We start from the raw sequence: 25,833 nt of genomic DNA, 5'->3' as shown, positions 1-25,833 counted from the left end.
ATTAAAGTAAGCTATTATAAAAATCAATTTACCAAAATAATACTTTTTTTAAATTTTTTACAAAACTAGTATAAACGTAGTTCACAGTAACGTTTTAGGTTATATTTTATTCAAAAAAATTGAATAACAAAAAGACAAAAATCTGACAGAGTAAACAGACATAAAATGTTATTGTCAGTAACGTTTTATAATTCGTTACTCTGAAGCAAGTTTTACAGCTAAAACGTGACTCACAGTAACGTTTCTCAATGGTGAAAATTGAAATCCAATCTTGTACATCTCTCATTCATTATTCAAATTTCCACTATTAAAATGGATAGATATATTTTGTACATACCTTCATTTGAAATATATATGATTTTCTCTTTTCTTTCTCTTATCACATAGACAATATTTTTTTAAACAAAAGGAAAAAAAGGCGAGGATGACTTTACACAAATTGGAGCTTGTCTTGTATCATTTCAATTTCAAAATTTGTAAATAAATCATATGAGAGATCTTCTTAATTCAAGCCTAAGATAGCATCCCTTCCAAATATTAGACTAATCTGTTTCTTATCATTATTAAATATTAGACTATCAATAAAGAAGTTATTGAATTAAAATTGATGTAATAAGTAAGCAAACCAACAATTAAAAAAAATCTAATGGCTACATCATAATAGAAGAGACAAAGAAATTAATTGATATTATAGTAAAACCTCCTCACAACTTATTTTCCATGCAAAAGTATTATCTATGTATGAAAAGAGAAGAAAAGAGAAATTTATATATGTGTAAAATATATATATTCATTTTAATAGTGGAAAGTTTAATAAAGTTGAATGAGGCATGTACAAGATTGTTTTTTAATTTTCAGTCATTCCAGAAAAACGTTACTGTGAGTCACGTTTTAGTTGTAAAATGTGCCTCAGAGTAACAAATTATAAAACGTTACTGACAATAACGTTTTATGTCTATTTAATCTGTTAGATTTTTATCTTTTTGTTATTGAATTTTTTTTAATAAAATATAACCTAAAACGTTACTGTGAACTACGTTTATACTAGTTTTGTAAAATTTCAAAAAAACGTGTTATTTTGATAAATTAATTTTAATAATGGCTTACTTTGGTAAAAAAATTCTCAGTGTTAGGTCGACCTGTAACATTGATTTTTTTACCAAACTAAGCCATTATTTAAACCAATTCACCAAAATAATACGTTTTTATTTTTTTTACAAAACTAGTATAAACGTATTTCTGAGTAACGTTTTAGGATATTTTTATTTTAAAAATTCAACGGACAAAAACTGACTGAACTGACGACGTTAAATGAATAAACGTACTCTTTAGTAACATTTTAGGTGTAAAACGTTACTCACGAGTACAATTATCGAGAATTCAATCACGGACCACTGAATCCAATCCTGCAAATGCAAATGGCCAATTGGTCTTGATGTACTTTCTCCTGATTCTGAAAATGCAATCCCTACAAATCATGAAATCTCATCTCATACACATTCATGAAATCTCATACCATAAATCTCAACATAAAACTCATCTCATACCATAAATATAGTTGCATGAAATCAATAATCGCAGTGAATTCTCCAATGAGTAATAAAACTTGTTGCTTTACAAAAGTCTCCATTTACATTTATGATAACTCTTTGCGACAACTCCAACTGCTCCTCCATGCATGTTACGATAAATATTCTCATAAAATCGCTGCTAAGGCAGCGATTTATTTAAAAAAAAATTAATTTCTTAAAAAAAATCGCTGCTATAGCTGCAATTTTACTTTTAAATTATTATTATTATTATAAAAATGCTGCTATAGCAGCGATTTCAAAGAAAAAGGTTTTTTTTTTTTTAGAAAATCGCTGCTAAGGCAGCGATATTTATTTCAACGGAACGGCGTCAATTTGTCAAAAGAAAATCGCTCCGTCAGGAGCGATTTTACCCTTTTGGTTAAAAAAAATTTTATGTGCCGTTTTTTATTTTTCGATGGAAAAAAACTGTCATTTTGGCTCCGAACTCATTGAACACAACTGGTCACTCCATTTGCATTTGCAGGATTGGATTCAATGGCCCGTCATTGGATTCTCAATAAACGTACTCGTGAGTAACGTTTTAGGTGTAAAACGTTACTCAAGAGTACATTTATTCATTTAACGTCGTCAGCTCCGTCAATTTTTTCCGTTGAATTTTAAAATAAAAATACCCTAAAACGTTACTCAGAAATACGTTTATCCTAGTTTTGTAAAAAAAATTAAAAACATATTATTTTGGTGAATCGGTTTAAATAATGGCTTAGTTTGATCAAAAATTATGTAACATTAGAAGATAGCACTTCAATATTGGTGTCTGAACCTGAACCAATTCCCAAACTTTCATTAGGTAACACCACATCAACTCCAGTATCCTCCTCCCTCATATCAACATCAGTAGGAGGTAATACTCCATGGTCCTCAGAACTAAAATCAACAGGAGCATCATTGTGAGGAAGCATCATCAGATCATCATAAGAAAATGATATTGCAGCATAGTGCCATCATGTTGCTGCTCTTGTACATTATCTTTGAATGGAAAAATGCCTTCCATGAATACAACATCTCGACTAACAAAAAAGGTTTTAGTTGCAAGATTATACAACTTTTAACCTTTCTGATATGCATTATAACCAACTAATACAGCCTTCACAGCCCTAGGACTGAATTTATCCTTCTGAGTAAGATTGATTGCAAAGCATAAACACCCTATTACTCTCAAATGCACTAAGGATGGAAGCTTGTTATACATTAATTAAAAAAGGTGACTTTCCAGTGAGCACAATGGAGGGCACTCTATTTAAAACATACATAGCTGACTCTATGTATAATCCCCAAAAACTGTTAGGTAGACCTCCTTGGAACTTGATTGCTCTGGCAGTTTCAAGGATGTGTTTGTGCCTTCTTTCAACAACACCATTTTGCTGTGGTATGTAAGGACAAGAACTCTCATGCAATATACCATGTTTCTGTAATAGTTCTCTGCAATCATGGCTGAAGAACTCTCCACCATTATCAAACCTCAGTCTTTGGACCCTTTTGTCAAACTGTGTTGCTACTTCAATAAAAAAATTATGTAATATCATTAAGACATCTGACTTAAGTCTCATCAAGAACACCCATGTCCATCTTGTATGATCATCAACAATAGTGAGAAAATTTCCATCAAAAGTATTCCATTTATATGGTCCCCAAACATCAACATGTATTAATTGGAATGCAGAATTAGACCTATGCATACTATGTGGGAAAGGTAATCTAGCTTGTCTAGCAAGTGGACATATTTCACAGTTATTCAAAGTAAAAGAACTGGTCTTACAAATATCATGAAACATAGGCATTTTCTTAAGGACATTTACTGGAACATGACACATCCTTTGATGCCAGGTAAGAACAACTGCCTTTTGTGTTGCTGTAAGACATTTGCTACCGATGATTTTCTTGTCTGCTACATGTGTCTGTGAGTATAGAGTGTAAAGCACATTCTCTTGCCTACCAATCTCCCTCACCTTCCCAGATGAGAGATCTTGTAATACATAATAATCTGGATAAAAGGTAGCACAATAACTCAAGTCTTTTGTCATCTTGGAGACTGACATAAGGTTAAGCTTGAAAGCTAGCACACATAAAACATTTGTTAGAACATCACCTCCTCCCAGGGTGCAGTTTCCAACATGTGAGACTCTAGCTGAATCTCATGTGGGTAACTGCACCTTACCTACATGTTCTAATAGACCACCATTCATCAAATGTTTGGGATCACCTATCATGTGGTTGGTAGCACCTGTGTCTACAATTCATTTCACAGAAGTATTCTTAGGGAAACAAAGAGTATTTGTGCTTGCCATGTTAACACTACAATTTCCATTATGATAGACATCTCTTTGTCCAAAAGAACTTGGTGGAAGCTGTGAATGTGGCATCATACCTTGGTATTGTATACTGTTGTGGGTATGGATCATATCTAGGGTGGACAGGTTGATGTACATTGAGGTTGCATCCTTTGTGGTCCTCCAAAAACATTATCACTAAAATTGTTACCTGCCAAGGGACCAACTACTGCATTAGATTGTCTCTTTCCCTTGTAGTCTACAGGATACCCAATCAACTGAAAACAGTCTGCCTTTACATGTCCAGTTTTGTGACAAAAGTCACATTTCTTCAACCTGTTGCAATCTCCTCTAGTATGACCCTTTGTGTGGCAGTAGTCACAGAAAACTTGTCCATTATATCCTTTTTTTCTGCTTATATGCATCACCCCCAGTCCTGGAAGTGTACATAGCTGAGGGAATTGAGTTATCCAATGATATCTTACTAGTGCCTGCCACAATCCTCTGACATTCATCTTGATTCACCATTGCAAAAACCTGGTTAACATTAAGAATTTGTGGCATCATTAATATCGGACTCCTAGCTTGACTATAGCTGTCATTCAATCCCATTAGAAACTGCAAAACCCTCTGATATTGTAGATGATCAGAAAATTCTCTAGACTTAGGGCAGTCACATGAAGGAGGAGGCATGATCGAATCATACTCGTCCCACAAATCCTTCAACTTAGAGTAATAGACAGAAACTGAATATAAACCTTGAACTAATATGAAAATCTCTTGTGCAATTGAAAAGTTCGAGAGCTCTTGATCTTATCAAACCTCTCTCTCAGATCCTCCCAAATTCGATAGTTATTCGAACAAAATAGAACACCACTCAGTAGATCTTTGCTTACATTGCACTTGATCCACAAAATGACAATTGCATTGCCTCGATCCCACAATCAAGCTACATCTCCACTGAACTGACCTCGACTTACTGTGTCATCGATAAATCCCAGTTTATTCCTTCCCAGTAAAGCTAGTTTCATAGCTCTGCACCATAAGGTATAGTTATCCGATCCAGTTAACATAATTCCAACTGATAATGATCCAGGAGCATTTGAGGGATACAATAAGAGAGGATGATGGTAATCAATTGAAGGTGAGATGATGTTTGCAGTCGCGGAAGCAGTTTCCCCCAAATTGCCTGAATTCTCCATGGAAAAACGGAGTAAAAAAACTTCAAAGAAGATGAGTATAAAATCCCTCGAAAAACTTCACTTCATGTGAAAGTCCCCGATTCACATTCATGGTGGCTTTGATACCATGTGAAATTATCTAAGATCCATGAACAATTGATGAATGTAATGTAAGGAAGAAGAAATTTATTTGGAAGAGAAGAAAAATATCTTGCATTGTATTGAATGAATGTGCAGCACTACAATTTATACAGTTCTGACAAGTCTAACAAACTTTCTAACTGACTTATTCTAACTAACTCTATTCATCATTAATTAAGCTCACTTAATCAAGTAATTAGACTTAACAACTAACTACCATTAACTCATTCAACTGATCAGGGAACATCTACACATTTGTTGATTTCTTTCACAATCTATACATGCATGTTGGCAATTAATAATAAATATTTGGTCACCTCAACATCGAGGTATGTTATATTAATACAAAGGAAGTGATAGTTTAGGTAGGTAAAGGAAACAATGCATAATTGAGGTATGAAACTCCAAAAGAAAATGATAGTTTGAATATGTTTTTGGTCATTAAATCTTTTCTTTTCAAAGAATGGTCTTCAAAAAAAAAAATCAACCTTCACAGGTCGGTATTTAAGAAACCTATCTCTAGAGATCAAAGCACTAAAAAATGTGATCTCCATAGGTTGAGTTTGTAAACAAATAATTCAAAAGAAAAATTCAAAAAACAATCTCTAAATGTCGATTTTTGTCGACTTTTTTGAAGGTCAATTTTAGACATTTTTAGTAGCATTTTTCATGAATAAATTATTGTGAGACACAATTATATAGTAACACAGATGAATGTTTAGTAAAAGAAATATTTTCATAACTACATGGCTAACTTTGTCTCTACACACATCCCTTCAAAAACAATAAATAATAGAGTAATTTTAAAATTTATAAGTTCTAAATCGTTACTCTTTTTTGTTTCTTAATGAATCTTTTAGCATATATAAACTAAAATTCTATCAAACTCATAATTAAAGGGCTAACTTTGTCTCTACACACATCCCTTCAAAAACAATAAATAATAGAGTAATTCTATCAAACATTTTTTAAATTTAATGTTTTGAAAAATATGTTATATGATAAATGAGTAATATTAATAGCAAGAGTAAAATAAACGCAAAAGGTAAATTATCTCTTGATTTTCTAAATTGGACAAATATTGTTGAACAACTATTTTTAGTATAGTGGACAAATATGGTTGGACGGAGGGATTAACAAATACTACCTCCGTCCACTTTAAATTGTCATAATTTTCTTTTTTAGAGTCAAACTATAAAAAGGGATAAAGGTCTGAAAAATACCTCAACTTTGGTTGGATTTGCTGTTGCGATACTAAACTTTCATGAGGACCTATTACCTCCCTAGACTATTTAATACCGTATTTTAAACATATATATTTGTCCACGTGGACATAAAAAATAATGCAAAATTATAAATAGTAATGTGTCCACATGGCATATATATACCTTTAAAATACACTATTAAATAGTTCAGGGGATAAATAATATGATATGAAATAGTCTAGGGAGGTAATAGGTCCTTATGAAAGTTTAGTATCGCAACAGCAAATCCGGCCAAAGTTGAGGTATTTTTCAGACCCTTATCCCCTACATAAAATGCCTACAAAGTTCATAATTGAAAGAAATAACATTAGAAGCATAGATCAATTAAACATATATATTAGTATTGAATGGTCAGTCATACTTATGTTCATCATCCTTCATGTACTTAATAGTATATTTGATAATATTGTATTATTTATTTTAAAAAATATAGTCTATTATAAGATTGATAAGCACATGCCACACACGTGTCGAGAGTGTAGGTATGTTTAAAAGTCTCATATATATTAACTTTCTCAAACCTTCTCCTTATGATATGTTGATCCACGTTTCAAAAATCATCATTTTTTTTCTTGAATTTCATGCCAAATTAAATCACGTCGCATAAATTAAAACAGGCTTGAACAATACAATTTTACCCAAGCAATTCAATTATCCACATTAAGAGTTGAGTTTTTGGCCAAAAACATCCTTAAACTATACCTCCAACTTAAACTACATCCTCAAATTATTATTTTTAACAGAAAATATCCCTCAATTATTTAAAAATTGACAACTTTTATCCTTTTGTTAAAATTTGTCAAAAATTAACAAATTCTTCACAAAAACATGTACGGTTCACACTACTCAACAAAACTCCCTAAATCACCCCCAATAAACCAATTTTGTTCATTCTACATACATTTAAAATAAAATATTGTGAATTTTTTTTAGCAACAACGTTTTGCATTGTCTTCCTTTTAATTAGAAATTTTGTTTTTATTTACTTTTCATTTGATTTGATATCAAAAAATTATTAGTTGAAATGTTTTCTTCTCATTGAATCTGCAAAAAGTGGTGTCGATCGGAGACTTTTACTTCTAATAATGGAAAACGAAACTCGAGGACTAGAGATCAAAATTAGTTGAATCTTGATTACCTCAATTATCAGTTTGCCCCAAAAAATTATTGATTTAACGACATTATGACTTTGCAAAGTGAAGATGGTGTAAAATTAAGCTCCAAATCATGTCTCCTCATAGACTCACACTGTCATAACATTATTTTTTTTAACAACAAACAAGGGTTTAAATAAATAAATAAATTGGAAGCTTTTACCAACAAATAATAAAATTATAGAATTTATTTTTAAGAGAATAGTATGAATTGCATATGTTTTTGTGTGGAATTCGCTAATATTTTGATAAATTTTAATAGAGGGATGGAAGTTATTAAGTTTTAAATATTTGGAGGATGTTTTTTTTGTTAAGAAAGATAATTTAAGGATGTAGTTTAAGTTGAAGCTATAGTTTAAGGATGTTTTTAGCCAAAAACTCTGAAGAGCTTGTTTAAACTAAATAAAGAGAATTAAACATCATTTATTGACCAAATGAAAGACGGCACATTAGCCCATAGATCATCATAAAGAGCCCAAAAAGTTATTTAGGCATGTGAGGATGTTATATCCTCATCAGCCTAATATCCTCAATTAAACGGTCCAAATCTTGGTATGAAGAGCCACCTTCACCAACACTTGCTATTGCCAAATCGCTCATATGTTTTGCCCTTTCCAAAAATTCAATTTTCTTCACATCCATCACATCTCTCACCATCCTCTCAATTGTGGCTCTATCACATACATCTTTCATGTCTAGTCCAAGCTTCCACACCTCCCCAACATACCTACTATTTACTTGTTGATCAACAAAATAGGGCACACAAATCATTGGCACTCCTTCTACTATACTTTCCAAAGTTGAATTCCACCCGCTATGCGTTAAAAACCCACCAATTGATGGGTGAGCTAGCACTTCTTCTTGCGGAGCCCAACTAATTATACACCCCCTCTCCTTTGTACTTTTAACCAATTCCATGGGAACATTATTGTTGTCGTCTTCAAGTCCAATAATTGAACCGGGCCTCTGGACCCACAAGAACCTAGTCTTACTATTCACCAAACCATACCAAAATTCCAAGAATTGGGCCTTGCTCATTGTGGCAAGGCTTCCAATGCTGACAAATATAACTGATTTATTGGGCTGTTTGTCGAGCCAATCTATACAACTCATATCCTCTTTCCATATGCTGTTAGATGTTGGTGTGTTTGGCAAATATTGGGAAGATAGTTTTGCCTTCATTTGAGTGTGTAGAGGCCCAATGGCATAGATGTTTGGACATAGAGCTCGAAATTGTGAGAGAATAGGCCCTTCAAGGTCTTCAAATGTGTTGAATATTAGACCTTGGGCTTGGACAATATGTTTCCCCTGCTTGATTACAAGTTTGATAACTGGGATATCAATGTCAGGTGTTCGGCAGAAACTAGGAAGGTCTCGACGCCTCATCACACCTTCCATTCCTGCCACACCATTTACTAATACATCCAAGTCATTTCCTGTATGTACCAAGCAAAAACAAATTACTCCCTTCCTCCATCCATATCAAAAAGAATAATTTCTTATTTTATTTTTTTGGTAACATTTTAATTTCAGTTTTCCATGAGACATATTTAAGGCCACCAGATTAAGGAATATTTTAATACATTTGACATAACTTTAATTTAGGAACACTAGATTAAAAATATTCTTTATTTTCTTGAACTCCAGACTTAAGTCAAACGAAGTGAGTATCTTTTTCCTTTTACATGTATCCTATAACTATAAGCAAGAAAATATATATTGAGATTTATAATTTTTAATAAAAATAAACTATAATTGATGATGTGTACTAATTCATTTTCTAATGTTACGCCTACGAAATAGGAAAACGACAACACTATAGCATAGTATCAAAACCTAAAACATATAGCATATGATTTATATAGGAGTCATAAAAATGTCATCTTAAATAAATGTGTCAACTAACGCATTAACTTTTGTCATCACAATAACCCGCACGGCAGTCTTCATGAAAAATTATCTTATCAGATAGCGTTGCTGATCACCTAATTATTTGAATATTAATTTGTCTTTATTCTCTTACATGGACAAGAAAACAAAAGGATAAGGTAGTACTAAAGCTAATTTAGCTATCGCAAAAGAAGTTGCTTTATAGAGATATTAAATAAATTTTTATTGTTTAAAAATTTTCTGTTAAAGAAATAAAATAATGTGACATGGTGTCTCATTAACAGAGAAGTATATTTTGAGGAAAACATGAACAATTAGGTGATATTGTGGTCTTAAAAGAAATAAAAATTATATTATAATTTATAAAGTAAAATTTCCAAACATGAGTGAGTATCTAAGAAATTTACTCTGTTTATGATATAGTAAGCAAAAATCCAAAACTAATTTTCTTAAAGTTCAAAAATACTAATGAGACTAACCTTTGAAAGGAATTTCTCCATCTTCAATGAGTTTTGGAACAGCCAAATAAGTCCAGAGAGAACAAGGACTTATAGTATCAAAATAAAGAAGTGGGATTTTAGCCTCTTTAGCTATATCAACAGCAAATGTAAAAATACCATCAACTATGAGACAAGTTGGAGCACAAGTAGTAGACATCATGACCATCTCTCTGAAAAGTGGGCTACTCACTTTCTCTACACCTTCAATAATCTTCTCTACTTGTTCTCCGTTTCTTAGATTATCTTCTGGAAGTCCATCTGGAACTGTCACGAATTTGAAGTTTGGATATTTCTCAAAACGGACTAGAACGTTCGTATAATTCATCAAGCGTTGATGGATATATTCAGTGTTAATGAAAGTGATATGAATTTCTTGGTGAAGGCATAAGAGTTCAGCCAGTTTAAGCATGCAATTTACTGGACCTTGAAGAGGCAACGGGAAAATAAATACGTGAGGAACTGCCATGTTTATCTCTTAATTTAATTTCTTGGACACTTCCAAATTAAAATGATGTATGCTGGTTATTAATAGTAGGAGAAATTAAAGAGCTTTCTTGTTGGTTTAGTTTGATGGGTCGATGGAGTAAGAAATTTTTTATTTTGGGCGAGGCACAAATATGATATGGCAGACAAAAGTTGTATGAAGCCTATTTATATTTTGCCAAGTGGATCCCTTTCGGAGAAAGGGGACACTCCTCTTTCTCTCTATTCCTTTTAATGTTTTTGCCCTGTATCTTTTCACACATAACTGCCACCTGTATATTGTGGGACCCATAATGTACTTATTTCCCTACTTTTTCTTTTCTAATTTTAATCTTTTCTTTTACTTTTTCTTTCTTACTTGCATTTTCCTTTTTGCTTGTTAATTTTTAGTGTAATTTTTTTTTTGTTTTAATAAAGAAACTTTGAAACTCACACATGGTATCTATTATATATTTTTTTTAATCCTAACAATTAATTTTTTTTATTATAAATAAATTTTGTAAAATTGCAAAAATTCTTTTAAGGAATAAATTATTAAAAATATTATTTATATTTATAATTTCTTTAAGAACATGTAAGAAAAGTAGATAAGCAAAATATTTATTAAATTTCACCTATCTTGATTTTTAAGAATAAAAATATGGTATAAATTGATGAAAATAATATGTATTTATGTTGGTGTTTATGAATGTTTTTCATTTTTGAATTTCATGACAATAGTATCAAAACTTATGTAATTGTTTTTCAAGATCATTGATGTTCTTTCCGTTTTAGTTACTTATTGAAGAGTATTTGTGGATTGAAGTGTTTTTGGATTATGAAATTGTTGAGAGAAAAATAAAAGAACATATTAAATTTATACCTTCTTTATTTTTCATATTAATGATCTACTTTTTCTTTTACAAATTTCTTAAGAAAACACAAATAAAATATATACCTTAATTTTTTTGGTAACTTTATAAATTTTATTTATACTTTCAAAAATAATTAATTGTTATAATAAAATAGAATTTTTTTAATTAATCATATCTTTGTAAATTAAAAAATAATTTTATATAACTATTTTTAATAATATAAATAATTAATATGAGATGGAAAAACAATATAAAAATGTAATAAATAAAATGAGCCAAGCAAATTTTTTTGAATTTCATATCCTTCATGAATAAAGTTATTTAAGTATGAAATAATAAAATTTGGAACAAGTGTTTTAGAAAAGAAACCAAAGGAAAAAAAGAAGTAAAAGAAGTAAGAAAGGGCAAAAGCGTTAAAAGGAGGAGAGAGAAAGGGGAGTGTCCCCTTTTTCTGAAAGGCATCCACTTGGCAAAATATAAATGGGCCTCATACAACTCTTGTTTACCACATCGTATTTGTGCCTCACCCAGAATAAAAATTCTCGATGGAGTAAGGGAGATTTTAATGTTGGCTGGGTCGGAGTCAGAGCTAAGACATCATGTGAAAAATAATTTATTCTATATAAAAATATATTTAATTTGATGGAATTAATTATGAATAATAATTTATGTATGACTGATGCATGCATTGACATGAAATTCTATATAAAAATATATTTTATTTGACGGAATTAATTATAAAAGAGAAATTGGTCAAATGTCCCTTCAATCTATTACCGAATTCTTAACTACACACTTAAACTTCACGGGGTCCTATCACCTTTTTCTTTCTTCTTCATAGAAATCTCTTCCTTCTTTGTAAACACATCTGTCCATCTCCCGTCATTTTTATGTTGTTGCCGCCATTGCTATCTTCACCGGATGTACCATAGAATTTTTGTATTCCTCCTCTTGATTCTAATTTGTGTATGGAATTAGGAATTTTTGTATTCCTCTTTATCGATATTATTGGAGTTGTTAATTATTCTTGTACATGGTCAACCCACAAAGTTAATTCGGTAGGCAAATTCTTATTTTGGTTCTTCGGAGCTTCAAATTTGTAATTTTAATCCAAATCAACGAAGAATTTTCAATTTTCGATGAAACCCACATTCAACTTTCCTCCATTGATATGTATTCATTAACTCCAATTTGAGAAATTTGACATATGCATTCATGAAAATGATCTCAATACCAATCAAGTAGTGGACAAAATGACAAATGGGAATCAAAATCATTGCAGACCTTCTCCTTTTCAAGATTGTAGTGATTGGTAAACCTTTGGTGTTTATAGTAATGGAGAAAATGGTGAAAATATTTTTGGGTTTGGAGAGATGGTGAAAAAATATAAGAAAAGAGTAAAGAATAATGAAAAAATTGAAGAAATTCTTTTTTTAATGGAATTTTCACGTGTCAAAAACGTGAGTTTCACCCATCAACATAAATGTGGTTGTGGCTTTTTAGGGGTACAATAATTACGATTTTAAACAGTTCAGGGGATGATAGGATTTCCGTAAAGTTTAAGTGTGTAGTTGGAAATTCGGTAATAGATTAGGGGGCATTTGTCCATTTTCTCATTATAAAATATAATTTATGTATGAAATGTATGCATTGTTTGGTAGTCGATATTGCTTGTGGTAAATATTATAAGAAAATTTATTTATTATTTTATTTATGTGAAATAAAATAATTAACAAAATGGAGACTAAAATATTTAAAGACAAGAAATTATTATATCATGGCATAACGTTACTACGCCACACAAAAATAGAAATTAATTATGAATTTCATCACTGAACTATACTTCGTAACTAACCTGACTTGTTACTAATCTGTTAAATAGGATCAGGACAATTTTTTACTGTTTTAATGATAGAAATCGTCCGTCGTTATTTCCTATTTACTCACCATAAGTATAATATTGATTTGATTAATAAACAATGAAAAGCGATGCACTGAGAAGCCAAAATATTATAATAATCAAATTGAGTGGAAACATTAAGATAGGGTCATATTGCATAAAATATTATTTCAAAGTAGAATTGGACCGCATTGCTGATGATAAAAGCCGCTGGAAAGTTTGGTAAATACTTGACCTGGTCTGTGGTTTTGTTTAGTGGCGGAGCAAGATTTTCATCTAACAATTTAAAATTCAAAGAAGCCAAGACACAAATAAATTATACAAAATTCAACATTTATTATACATTAAAAAATAATTTTAATTATTTATAAATAATAAATTTTTAATCAAGGCATCCATCTAACTCCGCTCCAGATGGTTCATAATGAAAGATGAGATTTTGCTTTTGTGTTAATGTTTTATTTCTCCAACAAAATGAGAAAAGTTTGGATTTACTCGGCAGAGAGATGATATTGTTTCTGACTTTACAGGATCTGCAAATGATTCTACAATAAACCCCCCCTAAAAAAATACTATGGGTTATCTTTCGACTTAGAATATTTTATGGAAAGAAAAAGGACCGTATACTTTTTTCTTAAGTACGGAATCAAGAGGGCAATAAAATTTTTCGAAAATTCTAAAAGGACAACTAAATTATTTATCAAATCAAAAGGACAATTAATTTAGGTTTCCGCCGCAAGGCGCAGAAATCGATGTGCCTTACAAGGCTATGACAGTTTTTAACCTTACATGGCGCAGGCCTACCTGCGTTTTGCAGGCTGTTTTTTTTAAAAAAAAGAATCATTTTTTGAATTGAGTAAAAATTTGTGAATCAAATTCCATTTTAGCATATGAATTTAAACTAAAAATTCAAAAAAAAAAAAAGTAAAACAAAAACTAAAAAATGTCACAAGTATACAGTGTTGTTTTCACCTGTCACAAGTCAAGCCTCTTGCGCCTTGTTTCATTATATTTTCACGCGAAACTTTCAGTGTTGAATCAAATCAACACTGTAGTTTCGCATGACATATTTTTACAGTATTGAATTAAATTAACATTGTAATAGTTTCACGCGATATATGTTTCAACGAAAAAATAAAATAAAATACTTCAATTAGTAGTAAAAAATTATTAGATAAAGTGAATAAAAATAATTTAATAAATACTATATTAAATTTACAAATAAATAAAAAAATTAAAAAAAATTAAAAAGTGTATATATAAAAAGCATAAACTAAAAATTTGAAAAGTATTCCACGCCCATACTTTTTTTTCCGAATTTTTAGTATAAATTCATATGCTAAAATTTATTTCGATTCGCAATTTTTACTCAATTTAGAAAATAATTTTATTTTAAAACAGCCTTCAAAACGCAGGTGGGCCTGCGCCTTGTAAGGCTAAAAGTTGTCATTGCCGTACAAGGCTAAAAGCTGTCTTAGCCTTGTAAGGCGCATGAGTTTCTGCGCCTTCCGGCGGAAATCTTGATTTAAATGTCATTAAAATTAGTTGTCCTTTTGGTTTGATAAATAATTTAGTTACCCTTTTGAAATTTTCAAAAAAATTTATTGCCCTTTTGATTCCGAACTCCTTTTTTCTTCTTCTTTTGGCTTGAGGATTAATTAATGTCTGTTTGTTTTACTTTTCAAAAATATAGTAGGTAAAATGACATTTATTCCTATCAATTTGTTCAACGACGATAATGATGTCCTACGGGATACGTTACTTCTTTTTTCTTATAATCATCAGATCAGCTAATTAAAAATATTTTCTATAAGAAATTTCTTTAATTTGAAAATTAAAACTTAAAATTTCTAATTAAAAATTAGTGATGGAATTAAAAATTTAATTAAGAGTGCACCAATTAAATCAAACTACATTAGTATTTTGTCATGCCATTTCTTCCCAATTCGTCCCAGAAAATATCTAAATACCAAATATGGTGTAATAGATTGGGCTGCTTCTCCCATAATCAATGTTGTCTTTGATTCAAATTATAGGTATTAATTTTTTTTGATAGGAGCGCTTCCTCCGTAATGAGATCCTATGCGGTAAGAATCTAAATTAATCGAACTTTAATATATATGAGAGTATTAAACACCAAATGAGATCAAAATAAATACAGTGTTTTTCAAACGATTAATTTAAAAAATTGTTTCAGCGAGGATTCAAACATGTACCGTAAGACCGCTCTGAACACCATTCACCGCTAAATTGTGGAACACAATTATTTTAAGGGTGTTCATTATTTTTATATATAAGGGTGTTCATTATTTTCTCTTATTTTATATAAGAAGAAGGAGTTCGTTTTCTCTTATTATAAGGTATTGGAGTTCGAGTTAATCAAGAAATCAATCAAAGAATTGAAGAAGGTAGTAAAAGGAAGAAGCAAGACGACGACATCAAAAAGAAGAAAGAAGCAGATAAGAACTCAAAGTTAATGTCTCAAAATGATTCAGTTCTTAATTCACATAAAGCTAAGACACGTGGAGATTTAAGGATCGTTGATCAATTATGTGTTGGACATGACATCCACCCTTCAGATAATTCCAATTCCAGCTATAGTAGAACACGTGATAGGCACAAGGAAGAATATAGTTAGTTACATTCTGTCAGCTTTAGACTAATGACAAATGGACAAGTGTAAATATTGTTTTTCTTTTATTATTTATTTTGTAGACATAGAGTTGTATAAAGAAGGATACTGCACAAATGAATACAAGAAGAAAAGAAAAGGGCTTCTCCATAATTTTCTATCTTCAAATTCCTTTCATGGTATCAAAGCAGTGAAGTTTTCCAGATTTATTCTCTTCTGTTGTTTCTAATGGGGGATGACAGCATTGCAACATCAACTGTAAATCCACCTGGAACTGGAAATGCAAATCAAATTGATTCCAGTCATCCTTTTTATCTTCACTCTTCAGATTCGCCAGGAATGAGCTTGGTGAACTTCATTTTTGATGGAAGAGGTTTTCAAGGCTGGCGAAGGACCATTCTCATAGCCCTTTCAGCTAAAAATAAGCTTGGATTTATAGATGGTACCTGCAAGATTCCAGATCGAAGTTCATCAGACTATCATCTATGGAGTAGGTGCAATGATATGGTAACTTCTTGGTTACTAAACTCTTTATCAAAAGATATAGCTGACAGTGTGATTTATTCACAAACTGCTAAGGATTTGTATACAGATCTAGAACAGAGGTTTGGACAATCAAATGGTGCTAAACTCTTTCATTTACAAAAGGAACTTAGTGACCTCGTTCAAGATAACACTGATGTTGCAGGTTACTACACAAAAATGAAAAGGCTGTGGGATGAGTTAGAATCACTAAATGCAGAAAACAAGTGTAAATGTTTATGTGTTTGTGGAGGTAAACAGAAATTAACCAAATCACTGGAAGATGAGAAACTCATCAGGTTTCTTATGGGGTTGAATGAGACTTATGCACCAGCAAGGAGCAACATTCTAATGATTAAACCGTTGCCTAACCTCAATCATGCCTACTCATTACTTTTGCAGGATGAAAATCAAAGGGAGAGCTATGTGAATGTACCTACTGGTCCTTCTTCTTTTATGGTAGGGAAACAAGGAAATAACATTCCTCAATCTTATGTTGATAATCAGGGTTATGTTGCTAACCAAGCTTATGTTAACCAAAAGATTCACTCACAAAATCAAGGGATGTGGGATAACAGATCTACTCAAAAGTTCCCAGGAAAGAAATCTAACTTGTTTTGCACCCATTGCAAGAAGACTAACCACATAAAACAAGACTGCTACAGATTGATTGGATTTCCACCAGATTTCAAGTTTACTAATGTCAAACCAAAGAAACCTCAACCTGCAATCAAGAGCAATGCTGTTTCAGCTGAAGAAGGAGAAGGGATATCATACAATTCCTCTTTGGGAGGAAACATGGGACAGTTCCTGACTAAAGAAGAATATACTCAAGCAGTCCAATATTACAGGGGAAAGAAGGGAGCAGATATATCAATGTCAGCTATACCACCTGATGCAGTTCGACTGGAAATGCTAATGCTAGCACTGGTATATCTTATACTCTTGCTTTTACTTCTCTTGCCAGAATGAATTCCAGCTCCTGGATCATAGATTCTGGGGCTTCTGAGCACATGTGTTTCAATCCATCAGTTTTCAATTCTTTGACTCCTTTATCTTCCCCCATGTTTATTATCCTTCCCAATCTCACTCAAGTTAATATTACTCATAAAGGTACAATATCCATTTTTTCTGATCTCATCCTTGAAAATGTCTTATATGTGCCCTCTTTCAAATATAACTTACTGTCTGTAGACAAATTTGTTAAGCAATTTCAGTCTTGTCTTCTATTTACTCCTACTGGTTGCTTTTTGCAGGCCCCTTTTATGAAGAGGGCTCAAGTTTTTGGTGAGGCCAAGGATGGGCTTTTCTTACTTCAACCTGCTAAGACTTCACCTAAGAATTATTTCAAGAATCAGTCTGTTGTTTTAGATCCACAAAATAGTTTTCAATGTGTTTCAGTTTCTTTCTCTGTTCCTATTTCTGTCAAATCAAAATCTGATGTAATACTCTGGCATAAGAGATTGGGGCATTTGCCTTTTCATGCAATGAAAAACATCAGTTTCATTAATTTTCCTTCTGTTTCTGAATGCACTTGTGATGTTTGTCCCTTGGCAAGGCAATCTAAGTTATCTTTTCCTATCAGTCATATCAAATCTAAAAGAGTTTTTGAGCTAATTCACATAGACACTTGGGGTCCTTATAAAGAACCTACCCATGATGGTTCTAAATATTTTCTTACCATTGTTGATGATTATAGCAGGGCCACTTGGACTTTCTTATTAAAAGCTAAGAGTAATGCTTTTCATATTCTTAAGAATTTTTTGGCTATGGTGGAAAGGCAATTTTGTCTTAAAGTTATGATTATCAGATCTGACAATGCTCTTGAGCTAGGCAACAGTATTGAAACTTCAAGTTTTTTATCTGCTCAGGGAATAGTTCATCAAACCTCTTGTGTTTCCTCTCCTCAACAAAATGGTGTTGTAGAGAGGAAACACAGACATTTGTTAGAAGTTTCCAGGGCTCTTCTTTTTCAATCAAAGGTTCCTATTCAATTTTGGGGTGAATGTCTCCTTACTGCTACTCATCTCATCAATAGAATACCTTCCAAAGTCCTCAATGGTAAAACCCCTTACGAAGTGCTATATAACAGTAGCCCAGTCTATCACAACTTAAGGGTGTTTGGTTGTTTGGTTTATGTTTCCACTCTTGCTCATAATAGAGGTAAATTCGAACCCAGAGCTAAGCCATGTGTTTTTCTCGGATATCCAGCAAATCAAAAAGGTTTTAAATGTTTGGACCTAGATACACATAAGATTCTTATTTCCAGGGATGTTCATTTCCATGAAGATATTTTTCCTTTCTTATCTCATTCTCACAGTACTCAACCTATTTTTCCTACTTCTAACCCTGTACCAACAATGGATTCCATTGAAGATTATAATCCTATTGTATTTTCCAATCAGTATCAAAGATAAATAAAACTGGGGATTTTCTAATTATTTGTGATTTCTATTCATCATTCTCCTCCTTCAGTCAACCCTTCCAGCTCACCCGTTCACTCATCACCCTCTTCTTTTTCTCCAATTACTGATTCTGTTGTTCCTACTCCTCCTCTTTCCTCTCATTCACCTTCTCCTACTCTAAGAAGAACAGAGAGGACTCACAAAAGGCCAGTTTATTTACATGATTATGACTGCAGCAATCTTGTTTTCACAGATGTGACCACAGCCTGTTTCACTACCCCAGTTCATCCCTCCACTTTCTCTTTCTCAGCTTTGTCCATCCACAACCAACATATTCTTCTATCTTTGTCCCAAATTACAGAGCCAACTAATTATATGCAGGCTGCTCAACACTCAGGTTGGAGGGAAGCCATGGATAAAGAATTAGAGGCACTAGATAGAAATAGGACATGGGACATTGTTTTATTACCCAATGGCAAGAAGGCATTGCCTTGTAAATGGGTATATAAAGTCAAACATTTGTCAGATGGAACAGTGGACAGATTAAATGCTAGACTTGTTGTTCGAGGTGATATTCAACGAGAGGGGATTGACTACACTGAAACATTTTCCCCCGTAGTTAAGATGACTACGATCCGATGTCTTCTTACTGTGGCTGCTAAGAAATGTTGGCCTATTTTTCAACTCGATGTAAACAATGCTTTCTTGCATGGTGATTTGCAAGAAGAGGTGTATATGAAATTTCCCGCTGGTCTGGCTTCACCTAGTCCTAATCATGTTTGTAAGCTCAGAAAGTCCCTTTATGGATTAAAACAAGCTTCCCGACAATGGTATGCTCGGCTTGCGGGTGCTCTCAGTTTTAAGGGTTATTCATCTTCCCTAAATGACTACTCTTTGTTTTTCAAAAAGTCAGAAGATTCTACCACTCTATTAGCAGTTTATGTCGATGACATAGTCATTACTGGCAACAATCCTACTGAGATTTCAGATATCAAAGCTTTTCTTCATTCAGAGTTCTGTATAAAAGACTTAGGAAATCTTCATTATTTTCTAGGCATCGAAGTTTTACAGGAACCTCAAGGAATAATTATGAGTCAACGGAAATTTACCATTGATTTACTCTCCGAGTATGACTGCTCACATATTGGCAAAGTTTCATCTCCTTTGGATCCTTCGATCAAATTAGCCGCTGACTCTGGTCCTTTGCTCGAGGATCCTACTACTTTTCGGCGGCTTGTGGGAAAGCTGAACTATTTGACTCATACTCGCCCGGATTTGTCCTTTGCAGTCCTCATTCTCAGTCAATATATGCAAATGCCTCGCCTTGCTCATCTTTCTGCCGCCTATCGAGTACTGCGTTATCTTGCAGAGAACCCCGGCCAAGGTCTCCTACTCAACTCAGATCCCTCACTCTCCTTGCTTGCTTTTTGTGACGCTGATTGGGCCTCTTGTCCTGATTCTCGTCGTTCCGTGAGTGGCTTTTTCATCAGTCTTGGTGGTTCCCCTATTTCCTGGAAATCCAAGAAACAAGTTTCTATTTCTCTCTCATCTGCCGAAGCAAAATATCGATCAATGCGTCGAGTCACTGCTGAAATCACCTGGTTGACTCGTCTTCTAGCAGATCTCTCTATTCCTCCGCCCTTACCTGTTCCTGTTCACTCAGATAGCCAGGCAGCCCTTCATATTGCTCGCAATCCAGTTTTCCATGAACGGACTAAACACGTGGAATTGGATTGTCATTTTGTGCGGCAACAATTCATCTCTGGTTTGATCTCACTCAATTTTGTTCCCTCTGCTGTTCAGCTTGCTGATTTTTTCACCAAACCCTTATCGGGGATTTCTCATAGATCTGCACTCAACAAGTTGGGTGTTGTTACTCTCCCATCCAACTTGAAGGGGGATATTGAAGTTCGAGTTAATCAAGATATTGGAGTTCGAGTTAATCAAGAAATCAATCAAAGAATTGAAGAAGGTAGTAAAAGGAAGAAGCAAGACGACGACATCAAAAAGAAGAAAGAAGCAGATAAGAACTCAAAGTTAATGTCTCAAAATGATTCAGTTCTTAATTCACATAAAGCTAAGACACGTGGAGATTTAAGGATCGTTGATCAATTATGTGTTGGACATGACATCCACCCTTCAGATAATTCCAATTCCAGCTATAGTAGAACACGTGATAGGCACAAGGAAGAATATAGTTAGTTACATTCTGTCAGCTTTAGACTAATGACAAATGGACAAGTGTAAATATTGTTTTTCTTTTATTATTTATTTTGTAGACATAGAGTTGTATAAAGAAGGATACTGCACAAATGAATACAAGAAGAAAAGAAAGGGCTTCTCCATAATTTTCTATCTTCAAATTCCTTTCATAAGGAGTTTGTGCTGGGCACGTCGACGGAGACGTGCATGTTTCGAAAAATAAAATTAAAAATTTATTTTTTCATTCTATTTTAATTGAATTAGTGTATAATTTATTTGAAATTATGAAATCCTTTTTAGCTATGACTTTTAAAATCGACGTGCCTGCTTCAGCGTGTTTCGAAAAAAAAATTAAAAGTTTATTTCTTTTGTTCTACTTTAATTTAATTAGTGTATAATTTTTTGAAATTATGTAATCCTTTTTAGCTATGACTTTTTAGTTTTAAATTCAAGATTTCACACTGAAGCAGACACATCTTTGTCAACGTATCTGCTTTAGCGTGTTTCAGATTTAAAATAAAATAAAATTAGAGTACATCTTTTGTTCTACTTTAATTTAATTAGTGTATAATTTTTTCAAAATTATGGAATCCATTTAATTAGCTATGACTTTTTGTTTTAAATTCGTGTTATTTATTTATTGCTTTATTATTTTGAATGTCGGTAATATTTGTGCATATGTTGTAACAACTTTGAGTAAAAAATCAACGATCGATGACGAAAAATACTTTAATTATAAACATCTTAATGGACCTCTTCACAATAAATTTGTGTAAATAAAGTAGTTAACTACTTAAATATGTAAAAATCATATTAAATTTAATCAACTTTCTTAATTCTAACTATATCACATAAAATATTGGACCTAGCACGGACACCTGTATCTAATTTTTATATAAACCTAGATAATAAAATTTCATGTATATAGGTTATTGCCGATATAATTTTTAGGCGAAAAATATTCGGCTAACTTTCCTTCAAATAGTCTCGTTAGAAATGATCAAGAGATTTTATTTACTTACTGTATTTCTCGATACTCATCCATGTAAATTGTATATATTTTTTTTCAGAAATCATTTCCTCAGAGAATGCAGTAGTTTATTTCAAGTGGAAGTTACTTTTTTATTTGTTGTGCCTGTTTTTTAATGGAAGGTTTCCTTTTCATTTTCTTTTATTTGTTGGTATTTTAATGGTCTTTGAATTTGGTTTTGATTTATACTAGTATGATTTATTCTATATATATATATACACACGTTATTTCTTATTTTGCATAATATGATTGTGTCAAAAAAATATTTCAAGAGACAAATATTTTTTGTATAGTAAACTTATGAGACTTATTTTTTGTATACTAATTAAAAAGATAAAGCTTATTTAGGATCTAGTCAAATTATATAAATTTTTTGTAAGTTTAGTATTTCAAGACTCATGAGTGTAATTTGTAAAGTTTATAAAACTTCAAATATAGGATCGTATGAACTTTATATATATATATATATATAAAAGAATATTACCAGCTAGTTTTGATATAGCAAGAACTACAGAACAAGGAAAAAGGACTAGAGGATTCTTATTAAAAAAAAAAAAAAAGACAAAAGAATTGAACAAATGATACACAATTCCCTCCAAAAGTTACTTAGTGAAAAGACCAAAGAAGTCATAAGTGAAAATCCAAGACCAAATACTCCAGACACAGAAAACTCAGGAAGTAACGATTACGAAAGTGAATACAATCCATCACTGGAACAATTTGCTCAGGACCCAAACGAAGACGACGATTCAGGGATGAGTTTCGACTCCATAGCGTTACACAACTTAGACACATAGAAATTACGTAGCAATGACGAATTGAGAGAAAAGACAAGAAATGATAGGTAAGCCATGACGTAATAAAACATTAGTCTAAAGCTGACAAGGATAAGGAAAAAGGACAAAAATTTTGGACAAGTTTTCTTTTATTCCATCTTTCTTCTATTTCTCTTTCTAGGGCTCTAGGGAGCTTATTGAAAAGTTTCTTTCCTAAACTTTGGTCAAACGCGTTACCTCTTATGACGCAATAATAGAAGAAGTCTTTTAGGAAGTTCTTTATATGACACCAATTATTTATGCTAAGTTGTTCTTGTTTTATTAACGCATTCTTTTGTAATACTACTAATCCACTATTTGGGTCTTCTCCTGTTACTAGGCTGTGTATTTTATTAGCAAAGTTGTACGGGTTTGGTCCATGTTTACCAATTCTTGGAACTCTTGAGGGTAAGCTACTTTGTATGCTTCCCATACTCCTTTAATTGATTCTCTTAAAAAGGTCTCCATATACCTATACATTGTCTCTGCATCTGTTTCACTGTAATGGTGTATGTAGTTTGCTACCACTATACCTTTCCATACGTCTATTACGGAATTCCATAATTGGGGATCATGTGCTGCTATATTTAGTATTTTCCCTTTATCTCCCCCATCTGGAAGTTTGATAGGAGCTTCTATTGGCATTTTTATTCCTATTGGTCTAACCATTTCTGGTTCTGTAGCTGGGTCTTGTCTAAAAACTCTATGCCTTGGTAAGTTACCTATGGTATATTCTACCGGTGGTACGGGTGTGGTTTTTTGGAAGGGACTTGAACTAGTCGAGGAGGTTTCCATAAATTCTTTTAAACTACGTTTTGTCTCGTCAGCACTTTCTTCTTGTGCTTCTTCCTCCTGTCTATACCCGTAATTGTCTGTTCTAGATCTGCATTCTTTAAAGTGACTTTCTACCATAGAGAAGTTTATTCCTCTTAGTTTGCAGCCTTTACATCTAAAGATTGCTTTTTTATCTTATTCGTGTATTTCTTTGGCCTTCTTTATCGATTTATCTACTTCGTAGTTCTTCTATGATCTGGATATTCATTCCTTCCATGTTTATTGTTGTTTCGGTGGTATTGTCGTTGAGGTCTTCGTTTATGTTACTAAGAGGGTAGGGAACTAACCATTTACTAAGAGTAAGTAATGACTCATTATATGAGTGTAAACAATACTTGTACTTGTATGAACATCATATTATACAATCATAACAACAACACTATATATATACATAATATCAATATACATAAACTGGGGAGAAGCTACTAAGATCTAGAAAACACATAACTACTTACATGATAGTGGTCGGAGAGAGGTTTCCCTTCCAGGAGTCCCCGGGTGACTTTGCAGCTACTTGAGAAATTAAATAAAAAAGGTCGTTTAAATAATTCAAAAAAGGTATAAAAATATAAAGGGGTGAGTTTGAAATGATGCATTTGTGAATTATGTAGTAAAATCCTACTCAGTACTCCCTCCTTACAAAAAAAAGGTCGTTTAAATAATTCAAAAAAGGTATTAAAATATAAAGAGGTGAGATTGAAATGATGCGTTTGTGAATTATGTAGTAAAATCCTGTAACACCCTGTATTCTACGTGTACTAGTTCTATTTATATGACGCTTATAAATTTTCCTGTAGTATAGTTATGGACTCGGTTTCCTATGCAACTAGTGACAATAGAATAGGTTTAAGTGAACTGTCCATAGATTTTAATGTGACCTGATTAAGTTAAAATTGATGGAAGTATTTAAACTTGAGATCATAAGGTGGTATTTGAGTCTAAAGTTTAAAGTGACATAGTGTATATAAGTTTTTAGTTAAGTTAAAGGTATTTTAGTCTAGAAATGGAATAAAATATTAGGGTGCTTGCTTGACTACACTTTAGCTAGTAGGTGACAAGTAAGTGCATCACCTACTTTGACTTATTGACCAGGACAAAGGACCAAGTAGGTGCATCACCTACGTTGACTCGTTGACCAGCCCAAGGGACTAAGTCGGTGCATCACCTACTAAGACATTTTTGACCATGTTATTGGGCCAAGTACACTACCACCTACTTGCATTAATCTGGCCTAAGTTGAATAGAAGAATAAGGGGAAAATGGACAACCAAGGCCTAATATGCTTAAGTCCAAAAAGGCCCAGGTGAAAAGTCCAACTAGGTGGATCACCTACTTGATAATTTATGGCCCAAAATGAGTGAGAAAGTCGGCCAAAACAGGTTCCTTTTATAGGGATTGATATAAGCTTTTTCCAACCATTTTTACTTTGACAAAAAAATCTGATTTCTAGAGCTTTCTCTTTTCTCTCTCTTAGATTCATACACCCATCCATTAAATACCATTATGGTTCTTGAATATTAGGGAGTTCAAGCTATTAGAAGGTATAAATTAAGACAAGTTGAGGAGGACAACCTTTACCTTGAAGAATCCAAGTCTTAGGAAGTGGTAGTTCTGTCCAGCAAGGTAAGCTATTGCAATTTTCTCCCTCTTTTTCTTGAGTTAATTAGGACATTTGGTATGTGTAAGTGAGTTGTAAATGTTCCTTCTACATGGTGTATTATTGGGGAGGATGTTCTGGTGGTTAGTGCATGTTGGGACAACCATGGAGAGGAGTCCCCTTCAAATTCAGTTATGAGCTTGTTTGAGCACTTCAAAAGTAATATTAGCTCTATTACTGGTGATCAGAAATTATGATTCATATTGCTTCTGTTACATTATTATGTTTAAGGATTGTTTTATGTATGTATAATAAGGGATGTGACTGGATGTGTGGGGAAGTTATGAAGATGTTAAATGACGTAAATATTGCAGGGGGTTTTGGAGAGGACCTGATACGAAGGTTGTACAGTATATTAATGCGATTAAAGGGAAAGGGAAGGAAAGAAAACATTGGCTAGATAAATAACATGCTTACTGCTTGGTTACTATTTTGGTGAGATCAAGTAGCTCAAATTGATTGATTAGCTACTAATACTAGTCTTACAACTTATTTTATTGTAGATTAGT

At 32.6% G+C, this 25,833-nt stretch overlaps 1 protein-coding gene across 1 annotated transcript; it reads right to left on the bottom strand.

The window, feature by feature from the left end:
* Positions 1-8,003: 8,003 nt before the first annotated feature.
* LOC102589219 (7-deoxyloganetic acid glucosyltransferase-like) lies at positions 8,004-10,642 on the bottom strand. The gene is made up of 2 exons (XM_006367153.2): positions 9,970-10,642; positions 8,004-9,036 (listed from the first exon to the last, which is right to left on the bottom strand). Exons 1-2 carry the CDS (start codon positions 10,454-10,456, stop codon positions 8,105-8,107), a joined length of 1,419 nt encoding a protein of 472 aa, XP_006367215.1. The 5' UTR covers positions 10,457-10,642; the 3' UTR covers positions 8,004-8,104.
* Positions 10,643-25,833: the final 15,191 nt, after the last annotated feature.

The sequence above is a fragment of the Solanum tuberosum genome, unplaced genomic scaffold (genome assembly GCF_000226075.1).
Source record: "Solanum tuberosum cultivar DM 1-3 516 R44 unplaced genomic scaffold, SolTub_3.0 scf00748, whole genome shotgun sequence".
In the NCBI taxonomy this organism is placed as follows: Eukaryota; Viridiplantae; Streptophyta; class Magnoliopsida; order Solanales; family Solanaceae; genus Solanum; species Solanum tuberosum.
Note: the sequence above shows the minus strand (reverse complement) of the source record. Positions and strands in the feature narration are given on the sequence as shown.